The 14,704-nt window shown below is 47.0% G+C and overlaps 3 protein-coding genes across 10 annotated transcripts in view; 1 reads left to right on the forward strand and 2 right to left on the reverse strand.

The window, feature by feature from the left end:
• Positions 1-1,701, reverse strand: part of TOB2 (transducer of ERBB2, 2) — a 7,374-nt gene extending 5,673 nt beyond the window's left edge. Inside the window, exons 1-3 of one of the 5 annotated variants that reach the window (XM_026065066.1) lie at positions 1,281-1,484; positions 981-1,152; positions 300-473 (exon numbers count right to left, since the gene is read on the reverse strand). The gene's annotated coding sequence lies outside the window, so the exon portion shown is untranslated. Of the gene's footprint in view, positions 1-299; positions 626-955; positions 1,485-1,685 lie in introns of those variants that run through there. The other 4 variants (XM_026065067.1, XM_026065063.1, XM_026065064.1 and 1 more) reach the window with 4 other exon arrangements.
• A 5,191-nt stretch (positions 1,702-6,892) lies between these two features.
• Positions 6,893-14,359, reverse strand: PHF5A (PHD finger protein 5A). Of its 2 annotated transcripts, none has more exons than XM_026065058.1 (4): positions 14,155-14,359; positions 12,390-12,413; positions 10,745-10,911; positions 6,893-7,612 (listed from the first exon to the last, which is right to left on the reverse strand). In XM_026065058.1, exons 1-4 carry the CDS (start codon positions 14,186-14,188, stop codon positions 7,523-7,525), a joined length of 315 nt encoding a protein of 104 aa, XP_025920843.1. In that variant the 5' UTR covers positions 14,189-14,359; the 3' UTR covers positions 6,893-7,522. The 2 variants fall into 2 exon arrangements, with proteins under 2 accessions (XP_025920843.1, XP_025920842.1); XM_026065057.1 differs by having other exon boundaries at positions 14,137-14,354.
• A 206-nt stretch (positions 14,360-14,565) lies between these two features.
• The window catches only part of LOC112965743 (aconitate hydratase, mitochondrial-like), an 11,157-nt gene continuing 11,018 nt past the window's right edge, over positions 14,566-14,704 (forward strand). For 2 of the 3 annotated variants that reach the window (XM_026065054.1, XM_026065055.1), the window contains exon 1: positions 14,566-14,637. In XM_026065054.1, the coding sequence (XP_025920839.1) occupies positions 14,602-14,637 (36 nt within the window). In that variant the 5' untranslated portion in view covers positions 14,566-14,601. The remainder of the gene's footprint in view (positions 14,638-14,704) is intronic. The other variant, XM_026065056.1, reaches the window with a different exon arrangement.

Consider the following 14,704-nt stretch of genomic DNA (forward strand, 5'->3'; position numbering starts at 1 on the left):
TTAGTGATGTAGGGGATTAAAAAAAAAAAAAAAAGGAGAAAGACCGAACAAAATGGTGAACTCGGGCACTGCGAAGCGTCATGGACCCAATGACTTTCACCACCCCTTGAAATCCCATTAATCCCCCCCCGCCCGGGGCCGCCAGCTATAGAAATGTTTCAAAGAAAGAAAAATACCCCTCCACAGGCGGGGCGGGAAGGGGGGGGGGAACAACCCCCTCCCCCAACGCACCACCCTCCCAGCAGCGCCGAGCGCACAAAAGGGGGCGCGGGCCCGCGGGCCCCCCCGGCCCCGCTCACCTCTCCCTCAGCTCCAGGGCCGGCGACTCCTCGCAGCTCTGTCCTGGGGGCGGCTGCGTGCGGGTCTCTGCCCCCGTCCGTCCCTCCCTCTCGTTATCCCCAGCTCTCGCGCGGGGGAGGGGGGGAGCTTCGTTCCCGGTGGCGGCAGCGCGGGCCGGAGGTTGCTGTGGGACGCTGCAGGAGGTGCCAGTGCCGGTGTCACCTGCCCTGCCCAGCTCCGCCTCGCCCCGCCGGCCCGCAGCCGCCCGCGCCCTGGCCCCAAGTGAGCCAACTCACAGCAAACTTTCACCCTTAGCAACCCCGCGCACGGATCCGCGCTCCCCGCCCAGCGTGATGCGGCCCGCGAAGGGCGGGCCGGGACTACTTCCCCCACCCCTCGCCACCCATTAACCCCGGGGCCCGCCGCGCCGCGGAGGGGATGGAGGGTCCCTTTTTTCCCCCTTTATTTCTCCCTTCCTCCCCCACTTCCCCCCCCTTTCCCCGTTCAGGGCCCGGTCCTGGTGCAGCAGCTGCAGCGGGGGGTGCTGTAGAGCATCCCCCGCGGTGGGTTTCACAGCTCGGTGTTAGTGCTGTGGGACTACCTGGGCTCGGGAGTGGGGAGGGAAGGAAAGGGCAGAGGGGATTTAAAAGGGATCAAATAGCCAGGTTGGACTGACCTGAGGATTTCCCCAAGCTGCTTACCGGTGGGGAGGGAAGGGCAGAGCAAGATAATCAGGGGAGAAAAGGCACACACCAACAGCAAGCAGGTTATGGGCAGCCTGGTTGTTAGACCCCTGGCTTGGCTGCAAAACAGACCTCAGTGCAGAGGGGAGGCTCTCTGAGCTATTCGGTTGATGCAACTCCAGTGTCAAATCTATTAATGACAGAAAGCAGGGCAGGGAGGAGGGAAGTCTTCAAAAAGTTATGTTAGGACCCCCAAATCCTGCTGATCATATGGGCAAGAGGCAGGTTTCACAGGTGAGGCCTGGGGAGCTGTATTACCACTTTTGTGGGCGGAGAAAAAAGGGCAATGCCAGCTGGTTTCCTTGGGTGCAAACCCCTCTGGGACACTCTCAGTGGCAGCAAGGATGGGGACTCCCAAGCCTTTTGGCGGACACTCCTTGGCACAGGGTAGCATGGGCAGTTGGGGCACACGGTGCTCCTGGGCCCCAGCTCCTCAGGAGGAAACGGGGGGGGGGGCGGGGGAAGCAAAATCAAGGCACAACAAGCATTGCCCTCGCTGCTGGAGCCCATGCTAGAGAGGGGAGCAGGACAGTCGCAGCCACACCTCCTGGCCGGCACCGTACCCCCAGCACCCCCCGAGGCAGGGAGGTTATTTGGGCTCTCCGCTGGGGCAGCGCCGCCCTGCTCCCAGCCCCGCGGCGCACGGCCCGCGGACTACTTAACCGCCGCGCGCCTGTGCACCACCGCCGCCGCCAGCGTAGGGACGGCCCGCCCCGGCCGCGATGGAGGCGAGAGACCCGCAAGGTGCGCGAGCGGAGCCCGAGCTAAAAATAACTGCGGCGTGTTAGCAACAGCCTCCCAATTGGCTGGCCGGGCCCGGCGGCGCCCGCGGATTGGTGCATTGCCGCAGCCAGTGAGCTGGAGGGGGTGTGTGCGGGAGGGACGCCCCGGCCGCTGCGCGGGGGCTGCTGGGAGCTGTAGTTCTTAGTGGTCCCATGGCCCTCGAAGGCCTTACTGTGGGGCCTGGCTTGGCCATCCCTTCCCTGCTGCCACGGGCAGTGGCAGATTATTTTAAGGTTTTATCTGAGTTAGGAAGGTAGGGCTTGCCCTGCGTAAATGCAAGATAAGCAATTACGTAAGCTGGCACCATAGCTGGTGCAACTTCAGCTGTGAATGCTGTCCTGGGGAAGGGCACCGCTGTGCAAAGTAGTAGCCCTGGCTGCCATCCAGATTCCTTATCTGGCTTCTGCTCTTCACATTGCAGGTGAATCACAGGTATTTACCCTTCCCCAAAGGGTTAGGCACCACTGAGAAGAGTCTTTGCTGCAACATTAGCAAGCTGAAATTATTCACGTACTGTGAAATGTGTTTTTTTTCTGCAAATAAAAAAGGGTAAGAGTCAACAAATGCTAATGAATTAAAAACGAGCCTGCTTGCTTCAGGGTATGATGTGATATCCAGGTGTGGCAAGAAAGAAATAGTCCCCATAAAGTAGCAATGCCCAGTGAAGCATGCTACAGCAGTTAGTATGTTTTCCTCGCGGAGGCTATTACCACACATGGCTATAGGGCACCAGTTGCCTCAACACATGGCTCCACATTCCCTCTTTTAAATTGGACCTATTGCTAGTTCTGAGGAAAACAAAATCCTAGCAGGCACCTGCAGCTCATGTATTTGCTGGTCGGAGAACACAGGCCAAGGTAAGGTGGCCAGCTGACGCGGTGCTGGGCACACCAGGTGCCTTGGGGAGGAGAAGCACGCACAGACACCTTGCAAAAGGCTCTCGTGGCGTACGTGCTCCTGTTAAGACAGGAACAGGATAAAGCTCCAGACACGCAGAACTGGCACCAACAACACTGCTCCCAGGCCCTCCCAGCCACCTTTCAGACAATTTTCTCAGAGGCAACACCAACAGACCATGGAGGGGAGAAGGAGCCTTGTAGGGGCTACACGGCACCCGCGTGGCCACTGTCACAACAGGGGGAGCTTGCCTGGCCGAGGGCTGGGCCCCTGAAATCCTCCCTGAAGAATTCACAAGAAAAATCACACCGTGAAGTCTCATTTAATCTTGTAATTGGAGCCTCTCAATATATAGAGGTATGTTCAAATGTTAAACTTGCCTCCCATTTTCAAAAGGGACAGAGACCACCAATGCCTCCTGAGCTGCTCCGTATCCCTCTGGTTAAATAATTCTCCATAGTAACCACTCCCCCCTCCCCCCAAACAAGAAGTATACAGTTCCTCCCTTGCCCTTTTCCCGCAAAGATACTCTGGATCTTTCTGGGATTTGTTTACACTCCCTCACTCAGGAACGCTTTACCTTAGGTACTGCCTTTGCCATTCAATTGGCCTTCTTTTGAACCCAGTCAAGGCTGTGCAGTAAGAAATCTATTTATATTGTCCTTTCTAGACAGTGCTACAGCAGCCATCGTTGCTCATCTTTTCACCAGTTTAAGAAAGAAAAAACTTTTAGATTTTTTTTTTGCTGTAGGGGAAGGGGGGAGAAAGAACAGGAAGATTTATGAGAGTTATTAGGAGCAGCATTATTTTCATCACTTCTAGTTTAAAATGAATATCATTACAAGAGAATGCCTTTCTTCTAATGCTCCCTTGCTTTGCTGGAAACAAAAAACAAGCTGTCAGCCAAAGATCAGGAAATTAAAATGACAGGGCTATTTTTAGCATCATTAAGAAAAAAAGGCAATTACATTTCTAAAATTCTATTGTTGTTTTAATAAGGTGTTACTAAGAGGGTGTAACATGTTAGAACTCTTTAAAATACTTGTGTCTTGACCATGTTCCTTTAATTATCTAGTTGCACTTGTAAACATGCACGCAGAGGAATTTTGTCATAGTATCCGCTCCTGCATTCTCGACCATTTGGCTATTACGTCAAAGCAAAGCTCCTGAATCACATGCACACGGAGAGGGCAGGAATCTCCAAACCACCAGGACAGAGCTAGTTCTGCTGGGTTATTTAATGCCAAGGAAGGGCATTATAATTCAGTCAGGTTATAATTGAGCATAATTAACACTCCCATAGCCTGAATACACTTTACATTCAAGTCACATGACAACCTCAAGGAAATGAAAAATTCTTTCCTGCTATTGAAATAGGCAAACAACATCTCCAGCTGATCCCCATAATGAGAAAATAACAGCTCGTGTGAAGATAAGGTTTCAGAAGCAGGATTTCATCTATGCAGCTCCCCCAGGGAAAGCTCACAGGCAAACTCCAGACATTTACCTACCTTCAGTTTCTTAAAAGGGTAATGCTTCAGGCTCAAGGGCTTTGTCAAGGCAAGGTCTACATGATTCAATGGACTGGAGGTGTGTTACAGAGCTATTTGCTGAGCTTGCTGGTAAGTTATCACACCGTGGCGGGCAGTTGATCTGAAGGGGCGTGTAACAGGGAACATCCATATTTCAGAACCTAGGGATGCCTTGTTAGTACTGGCAACAAAGAGCCAATTACTTAATAGGCCAAGAGTTCTCATGTTTTTTCCTCAGTGTAAACATTTGAAATAAATGGATTTTTATACCTATTGCATAACATCCTTCTGATAAAAAGAAAAACAACCAATAACCCTGTCTAGAAAAGTAACAGCAGGAAAACACATTTAGCTCCATGTAATTAGGATTTGCAGCCAGCACCATGGGGGTTCAGCCACCACAGAGATGCAGCATCCCTTCCACCCTTCCTTGCAGCTGCCATGCAAGTGTTTCACAGCACACAGCCAGGGAGCCCCTGAGTCAGGCTACTTAAGACTTCTTTCTGCTGTCTGATGAGGCCCTTCCAGAGCTTGGCAGACAGACAGTAGCAGGACATTTGTTGTCCTATTTTTCCCCAGGGAAGCTTGCCCTTTTAGTACATGTTTTAGTCTCTAGTACTGTCAGAAAAATCTCTTTCTACTGATCAGTGCTGTTTCAGTGAGTTTAATTTAGCTTATCTCTACTTTATATTAAAAACATTGCACTTTTCTAGGGGCCTTGGCTGGATTTGATATATTGGTGAACAGAAATCATTACCACACCAGCTGTATCCATTACCCGTGTCTGAATTAGCAGCTTTAGGGCAATGCCCCATTCATGCTCTAAAGGTAGCAGAAGGGCAGTGGTGTTGAACTGATCTGAGCACCAGCAGCATTTGGCATTCTCCCCAGTGCTGTCTGAGCAAACAAGGCAAAGGGGAAAAAAAAGCCTATTCCCCTCTCTGCACCTGCCCAGTGACTCAGAACTAGAAATGGCAGCTTAACTCTCATTGCTGCCAGAAGGCAGACCACTATACCCAGCAGTCAGAGAGTGAGGATACCAGCAGTGCCAAGAAAATAAGTATGATCAGCTCTTTTTTCAGGGGAAAGGGATGGGAAACTCATCTCTATGGCAACCCCTGCTTGGCTGATCCTGCTAAACGTTCAGAAACAAGGGCCGCTCTAAAGCTAGATCTTCTAGGAGTCCCTACACCAGGGACAGCAACTCCAAGAGACCAAAAAACAAAAAAAAAGCAAGCAAACTTGTCTGTCCTCTGCATTCACAGAACAACTTTCATTATTTTAGAAACTTCCAGGAAAGAAAGAAAAGATACGTACAAACCTTCTGCATTCCCAGTGTGATAATCTGGGTGGCCTGGCTGAGAGCAAGTGATAAATTCTGGATGAAGTGATAAAGTTGCAAGTACAAAAAAAAAATCTGCATGTCATGGGCTGCTTTTAAAGAAATACAGAATTTAACACAGCTGATAATTGGCTGTGACACAAGCTTCCCAGTCAGGATCAAGAGCCAGCTGCTTATTCAGGTGAGATACTTTGAGAGAGTGGGTTTGCTAGAAGAGAAAAACAGTTTGCTCTTAACATGTTGGCAAGTGGCATCCACATATGTAGTAAAAATTAACCAAAAGCTGAGTAAGGAAACAAAGGTGAGTGAGGGGAAGACACACACTCTCAGGACCACAAAAAGCTTGGAAGAAGAAAACTGGCAGAATAGCTGGAGAGGGGGTGGGGAGAAGAGGTGGTACTGATATAGCTGTAGGACCAGTCATAGCTAGAGCCAGCTGACCTGCAGCAGAAAGAAGTGACTCTTAAGGGAAAGATGATCCCATCTTGTCTGCTTGTTTCTTGTTTTCACTCTTACCTGAAACTGTTAAAATGTTAAAACTGGAACACCTATATGGCAGGAGCCTGCAAAAAGAGGTATTTAAGTCAGAGAGAAGTTTGAGGAGTCAGTATGAGCTTTGGGGAAACAACTGAAATCCTGGAAGGGGGATAATACAGGCTCTGTACCCCAAGATTGTGTAAAGGGAATCCTGTTATTGTAGCACATGGACTCTGGTCAGAGTATGAAGGCTTTAGATACATGGGGCATGGTGAGCTAGGCCTTTAATTTAACCATCTGGGGAGCATATTCACTAGCAGAGAATTCAGTTATGCTTCAGCATGCAAGGCACCAGTTCACAGGCCTCTGCTGAGCAAACAGACTGCTTTTAGCCTGTACTAGTATTTGACAAAAAAGCAGGCTCTGGTTTTCAGCATGCATACAACTAATAGCCTAGCACACAATAGTTGGTTTCCAGTTACAGCAGGGAAGGCTTTAACTTATTCACAAGAACAGGATAGCAAGTCAAATAGCTTTGTAGGTTTTAGAAAGGGATTGGATGTTTGCATGGTGAAACAACATCCACAGCCGTATTAGCTAGGATAAGGGTTACAAGCTCAGCGATCCTCACGCTACAGGACAAAATGATCAGTCACTAGGATCACATGCACACAAAAGCAATAGCCATTCTCTGAAGCTCCTTGCAGCAAGGTCACATGGCCATAAGCAGACCCTGTCAGAAACCAGATAACCCATTGTGCACTACTAGCTGGACTAATCCTGTGTGCCCCCAGAAAGCTCCAGAGAAGCTAGGAACAGAATGAACCAGAGAGAAATCCTTCTGTTATACAAAAAACCCTCAAAGTAAAAGCTTTATTGGTATGCATTCTACAGAAACAGTTACATACAGGGCCTTGGATTAATCTGTTAAAGAAAACACAACAGCTGTGCTGTGCCTAGGACAGCACCAGCCATTAGCAGTGCTAGGTTCCCTACAAAACAGGGCAGCATGAAAATATGTATATATTTTTTTTTGAGGGGGGGGGTGGACACATGGGACTGGCACTCTGTTCTTCAGTAGTGGTATGTGGGGAGATTTCTACTAACTGAGAAGGGGGCTGGTAAGAACAAATGCAGGGTGTTCCCTATACCAGAAAGGACTCTTAGCTTTTACTGAGCTGGTCTCCTTCACTTGCCCACCAGGATTTTTATAGTGGGCTGGAGCAGGTACTAGCAAAGCTTCTGAAAAGCTAGAAGACAGTAATCCTCATTTGTTCTTTCTGATACTCAGCTCTAACCAAGTTCCCCACTCAGTCTGTTACTTCTCCAGCCACAAGTATACTACTGAATTGTATTGTTTCAGAAAAATAATCAACTGGTTTTCAATAATAGCAATAACAGCAAAGTCCAGAGATGTTTCAAGACCCTCTCGCCAACCCGACAGCAGGTGCAGCCATGTACAGGTAGGATCACCTCTTCTTGAAGCCATACTTTTTCCTTTCATAGAAGAGATCTGTCTTGGAACTGCCCAGGTTGACAATCTTAGGACAACCATCTCGCTGGAATTGAAGAAAAGAAGAGGTAAGACATGGACAAACAAAACAATATTATCACACACAACACAGTTTCAGCAGGTTCCCAATTCCCTCTCCCTGCTCTGGCATTAATGCTCATATTGGACACCCGTGTAGGCAAACTGCCCTCTAACTCTCCTGGCTACTACTAGCAAGAGAGTGGAAGGAGAAGAGGATGGACACCTTTTTAACATTACTCTAGCACATACTCTTCCTCAGGATGAAGATGGAAAACAGCTTGTATAACATCAGCAGTTTAATGAGGAGGATGCTCAGTGCCTCAGGACTGGGTTCTTTCTAAATTAGGATACATAAGATTTGTAGGGACCAGAAGAATAACCTTTCCCATTGTTAGCCAAAAAGAATCTTGTTGCTTTAGATGTTACCAAGCCATTCTTGTGTTTACAGACCCCTTCTCAGCTGTGACAGCAGAAATGAATCTCAGATTTCCTGCATTCTGGATTGATTACTGCAGAGGCTATAGTCATCTCGGGGGAGAACTGTTATTCACAGCAGCTACATGGAGAAGTTCTTGTACCCCAGCTCCAGCAGATGGTGAGACAGACAGCCACAAGAAGAGTAAAAGGGATGGACAGGTGTGGCTGCAAACAACTGAATACAAATCAGAGATATTTGCCTCTCTGTATACCAGTGGGCCACTTGATGGTGAAGTGTTGCAGCTGGCAATGGCAGCTGTGCTGTGCTGAGGAGCCCAGCAGGCAAGGGAACATGTCCTTGACTGTTGTGCAAGTCCAAGTGGATTAGATTTAGAAAGCCTCTGGGCAGATGTCAGCCACTGTGAAAACTGTACCCAAGTTGCCCCACCAAAACCTGCAGCTGTGCAGGAGAAGCAACCTGGTGGGGAGGGTGTGCATAGCAGAAATAACAGGAGAGGGGGAAAAAGATCACTCCTTCCCCATATGCCTGCCACAACCCACCATCTCATGATTTGCTTTTGAACCTCAGTGGCAGGACTCTTCCAAGTCTTCCCTCCCACAACCCAGGGAGTCTGTGACAAACTTGACAGGTTTATTGCAGGGCTTTGTTCATTCTTCCACCTCCTCAGAAGAAGACAGTATATGAGCATGCTCCTGTCCCCAAGAAAGGATTACTTTCTGCAACTCACAGCTGTCCTAGATGACAAGGCAGGATCTTGGACCCTACCCACAAATAGAATTTGAGCTGAAACAATACCTCCTTCCTACCTCTATCAGGACAAACCAAGAGAAATCAGGCCCTTTGCTTTGTGTCCAACAGCATTCCACCTCACCCATTTTGAAATGTGCTTTCTTGCTCCATTATCCATTTCAGTTTTTGTCTGGGAATAAAGGAAGATCAACTGCTCTGACACAAACCTTGGAGTGTTAGAACTTCAGATACAAAGCTCTGTCCATCTGCTTTTCTTGTTCATATCAGCACCAGCTACCACAATTGTGTACTATACTTAACTTTTCTCATTCTGGGCATCCTAAAGCTGTGCTAGCACTTGTCAACTCTGCAAGTCAATCTTGTCAAGCCTGCTATTTCAGATCTGCACCTTCACATCTGCAACAGTCCCTAACATTTGAGTTTGCTGGTACAGAACAACTGTCTTCACCCATAGCAGCCTTCATCCAGTTGTCAAAATACCTCAGTTCTGACTTGTCATTCCCTTGCTGCTCCAGCTCTAGATTTTCTACAGTTCTGCAGAGCAACTGGCTATTTCAGATCTGAACCAAAATCTAAGCTCTCCTGTAGCTTATGTATGAAAAATACCTGCACGGAATCAATATGATTCAGTAAAAGTGAAACCAAATCTCATGTCTCATCAAGTCAGGTGTCTTGGTTCCAAAGGTAAGTTAAACAATTTACTGTTTCTCATGGCATTTCTAAAGTAAGAGGGAGCACCACTATCACAGCATTTATATCCAAATATATCATTTAGATATTAAGACAGATTATGGTCGTCAGATCTTATGACTAAATTAAGACTGGGCCTGTCCCTGTCCTGAATTTAGCTGGAGACCTCTAGAGAAAATATAGGTACTGCAGAAAATTAAAGCAGCAATTCAGTCAGCTGAACCTGTTCCTCTAAATCAATCAGAACCATTCTCTCAGCATGTTCTCTATCAACATTAGGGTGTGCTGGAGATGTTATTTGCAAAGGAGAAGGCTGTCTCACTCATTGGGGCTTATTAAAACCAAAACCAAACAACCCTTAATAGACACTCTGACAGCCATCAGATCCATATTCTGGGGATATTCCAACTGTTATTAAGCATTGTGTTCTTGCTGCTTCTTAAGGTCTTTCTACTACTTCATTTGCAGGTGACAGGTGACATTCTTCACATCCTACATTCACTGTGATGGATATTAGCAAACACAGAAGCAGAGGGGAACAGCTGCCTCACTTCATATGCACAGTGGCTGTCTTTATCTTTCAGTACAGCAAGATTAAATATGGGATCATTACACCAAAAAGTGTTGGCAGAAAAAGAAATGTCCACAATATAGGCCATTCTAGATAAGAATAAAAAAATTAATATTCCAGTGAAATTATACAAGAAATTTTAAACTTGCAAAAGACAATTAATGGAGCAAGGACACACGACACCAAGATCTAACTTTATTTCCTATTCCAAAGGAAAACAGTTTGTTATTTGGTAGGCCTTACAGTACCACACGTGTCCTTGGTTGGTGGCTGATCACAGACTTTTAGTTATAAGCTGCTCCTACCAAAACATTAGCCTTTGCAGAGTCTGAAATATCTTTAACCCTGATAAAGCAGACTGTGAGATTGAGTAAGATAACAACTTAAAGCAGTAAGAAGCAGTGTGTGGAGGAAGTGAACCACAAGTATGCAGTGCATAGTACTGAAAGACCCTGTGGGATGAAAGGCACAAGAAAATGAGGGCAGTGCTTGCTAGGCTATCTCAAAATGCTTTACAAAGATAGGGAACAACCAACAGGGGAAGAAAGGTACAAGGTAGTGAAAACCAGTGGCAGTCTTAGTAGCAGAACCCAAGCGTCCCATGTCCCAAAGCTTATTTATCTCACTAGCTCCAAGCCCCTTTAAAGATAAGCATGGCTATTAATAAAGACATAACCAGTTCAATAGGAGACCAAATGACAACTTACATCTTTTTCCTGGATGGTGCATTCCTTGCAGTAGTAGGCATCAGATACTCCTGGACCTCCACAGATCACACAGCGTCCTTGATACGAACCATAGTTACACTCATCGCATATGCGCACAAGAGTGCAGGGCCGCACATACGAATCACAGATCACGCATTTGCCATCACCTGAAAGTAAGCACAGTCTTTGGTTACAGAATGTCCTTTTCTACACCCCCCATGTAGAAGAAGAATAGCTTCCAAGTCAAAGAACTTGCTTATATGCTCAAAAATAATGCAACAGAATTGAGAAAAATCTATTTTACAAGCACAGGGAGCCCCTTTGTACTTGCATGCTGACTTCAGTATTGCACGCTACAGGCTACCTTGTTCCTCTTTTTCTGTTTTCTTTTTTCTTTTTTTATTTAGATCTTGCATTGACAATCAGAGAAGAAAGCTAAAGTTACATCTCCTGTGATTAACCAACACCTGCTTATATCATAACATTACTTTTACTACATAGCTTTTCCTTAATTTTTCACTTGTAAAAAAACAAAACAAAACACAGGACTGACAGGACCAGTGTCTTTCCCTACACAAAAGCAGCAGTATAAGCTTCTCCTGAAGTGCGCCATCAATAAGAGTCTGGAGTCAGCGTCCTCAAAGAGATACGATAAGAATTTGTACTTGTGGTCTTTTTAATCCTTCATCTGTGAGAAGGCCAAGGAAAGGGCAAACTGGTGTAAACATCAAGAGCAACTTTTGTAAAGTGGCTTTCTCACAAGGAACTGAGTAAAACTCAAGTCCTCATATCATACAGGCAGTCATCAGATGCCACTGACAGTCTCTGCTGTCCTGGACCTTATCCAGAACACTGACCTAGAGATGAAAGGCTTCATATGCTATTACCAGTTCCCAAGCCATCTAATCCTAACTCCCACAAACAGCTCATCTAACCTGCTCTTAAATCTCCATCATGACAGCCCTCAACTACTACTAACGGGTACTACCATTTCACTGCTGAATTGCTCTTGAAAGCAATTGCTTTGCCTCAGACGAAGCTTTCCCCCCCCTTTGCTTATTTTCATATTATTTTTGAGTACCAAACTAGTCATCTGGTTCCATTTGTGCTGTGCCCCTACAAGAATCTAATGCCTGATCAAACTCTTTCCTCTCTTCTACAGTGGAAAACTGCATTTGAGTCTGTGGTTCTTAATTTGCTCTAACTCCAGATGGCTTTGTTCTCCATTTCTTGTGCTCCCAGATTCTGAGAGGAACCTCTATGAAAGCATGAAGAAGTCAGATTCTGAAAATGCCTTTTTTCTTCCTGCTTTGAGATGCTCAGGCTGATCATTTTGCATTACAAACAGGTTACAAGGAACCAATCAAGAAGTCATTACAGCCTCAGCAACTTAAAATGCTGGCAGTATATACACTAGAATAGCATGCATTTGTGTGACAATCTGTTTGAGCACTTATCTTTATAAATATTCATTGATTTATACTTGCAACAGAAAAGTAACTCTTCCCATCTCAGAGTGGTTTGTCCAAGCTCCTGCCAGAAGTTAGCGGTAAAGCAAAAATAGCATCCAATCCCCAAATCCAAACTGCATCCTCTAATCACACACCAATGTTCTCAAGCAACTATATGCAAGAGCTATACTTACATTTTTCACATAATCTTCCAATTGCTGTAAGATGAAAAAGAAAAAAAAAGTTATTTGAGAAAGAAATACAAGTAAAAGACAAATTAATACAGACTTGATGTAAAGTCCATTTTATTTCAAGCACTGAACAGTCTTTTAAAAGTAAAACATAAAAACAGTGTAAATACAGACATGTTTATGATAAATAATAATGCTCAACGACTCCTTTCATATTGACAGAAAAAACTATACTAATCATTCCATTTTAAACATATCCAATATACCTGACCACAGGAAATCCTACACACAAGTCTTGCCCTTTCTACTGGCAATAATGAGATTTAGATCATGTTTAAGAAAGGGAAAAATAAGTATTCATATGATTTAAGGATGTCCATATATCTTGTTCACTTCAGAACATGAAGCTAGTTAAATGCATCTTAAAAGTCTTACTACTTGTCTAGGAAACTCACAAAAGTGTTACTAACTTTAATAAAGGCCATAAGTATCAAGCTCTAAAGAGTCATAAGTCCAGGTGCTCACTTTAAAAAAGATTAAATAATCACTCAGTTGAAGTTTGAGGAGTCAAAGGATTCATCAGGCTGGAAAATGAGTCTTCAATAGAGACAGACCTTTAGCTGCACTAACTATTCTAAAAAGAGATTGCCTAAGAACAGCGTAACCTTATATTTGTGTTTACAATTTTATCTCAGAAAACACATGTCAAATTTGCTCTCACAAAGAGGGGGGAAAAAAATGAAACAGTGAGCTTGACTTTAATTCTGGATATGAGTATCTTTAAGTAAGATTTAGCAGGGCAAATGACAACAATAAAATCCATTATCTGTATACAGGTATAAACCAGAACATAATTTTATGTTGCAGCTAGAAAGAAACTCCCAGTGCTGGCTGAAGTCTCAGCCTCATTCTCCAGGCTGCACTGACCTGGCCAACACAACAGGATTGAAAAGCATCAATAAGATATTTTTCTCAATAGAACTAGCAACTTCATCTGTCTTTCCACTAATCTGAAGAATAAGAGGCAGTTATTATGTATGCATTAAAGTAATTCAGCTGTATTTAAAGGGGCCCAGAGACACCTGCACTTCACAGGCAGCTCTTATAGCAAAGCATCTAGGAGGATAAGATTACAGCAAGGAGATTTCATGTCCCATGTATGTCAAGAGGTCGGTCTGTCTAGATCTTTATTTCCTGAATGCAAATCTGTTACAAAGTCATTTCTCCCACTAGAAGGGAAGAACCCAGAAAACAGGAAAGAGATCAAAAAGAAAAGAAAAAAAAAAGAAAAAAGATATATGTAGAGAGAGTTGGAGCCTGAAAATCGCAGTCTCCGGGCAGTACAACTGCTTTGCGAGGAGCTCCTAGGACCTCGCCCGGAGACACGAGCTCCCTCCCCCATGACCGCCTGACACCACACGCAAACGAGGGGCCCGCGAGGCGCCGAGGCGGAGGCCGGGAATCGTCCGCCCGCCCGCCTTCCGCGCCGCCCCGGGGCGGCTCCACCTCCCTCCCTCAGGACCGGACCGGGCACACCGTGGGCACAACGGGCCGCCGAAGCCCAGGGAGGGGCGGGGAAGGGGCACCGCCGAGCGCGAGGACGCGGCGCCCGCTTCGCCCCTCCCCCGCGCCAAGCCTAACGGCCAAACCCGCGCGCGCCTAACAGCCGGTAACTGCCGCGCGCGCCCTCTCCTCCCGAGGACGAAGGGAGAGAAGCAGCTCAGGCTTAGGAGAACCATCAGGGACTCACCCACGCCCGCCTGCTTACGGCAGAAGATCAGGTCCGGGTGGTGCTTGGCCATGGCGACGCAGCACCTCGCGTAACGCTGCCGCCACCGGTGGAACCTTTCACCTCTGACCGCGCTCCTCTCCCCACCCCTCTGGTCCTGGCAGGGGTGAGGCCGACTCCCGATAAAACGGCATCGCAAACGGAAACGCTGAAGCGCGCTCGCGCGCCGAGTTGTAAAGAAAACCTACTGCACAAATTCTCTCTGCGGTTTCCCACCTGTCCAGCGGAGAGCCTCAGGCAGGCTGGCCGCAGCCTTACTTTCCACAATACGTCCCTGCCAGGACCTTCCGGGCCGCGCCCCTCGACCGCCGCGGCCCCCCGCCGCGGAGGGGCGGGGATCGCCCCGAGCCCCGCCCGCGCGCCTGAGGGCTTAAAGGGGGCGCCTGACGTAATCGGGGCGCGACTTCATCTTTGTCAGTGAACAAAATGGCGCCGTACTGCGTCCTGGCGGCTCGGCTGCGGGTGAGCGCGGCGGCGGCTCGGCGGCGGGGCGCGAGGCGCGGGAGGCGGGCGAGGGGCGGTTGGGCGC

Source organism: Apteryx rowi, unplaced genomic scaffold (genome assembly GCF_003343035.1).
Source record: "Apteryx rowi isolate R43461 unplaced genomic scaffold, aptRow1 scaffold_223, whole genome shotgun sequence".
NCBI classification, from domain to species: Eukaryota; Metazoa; Chordata; class Aves; order Apterygiformes; family Apterygidae; genus Apteryx; species Apteryx rowi.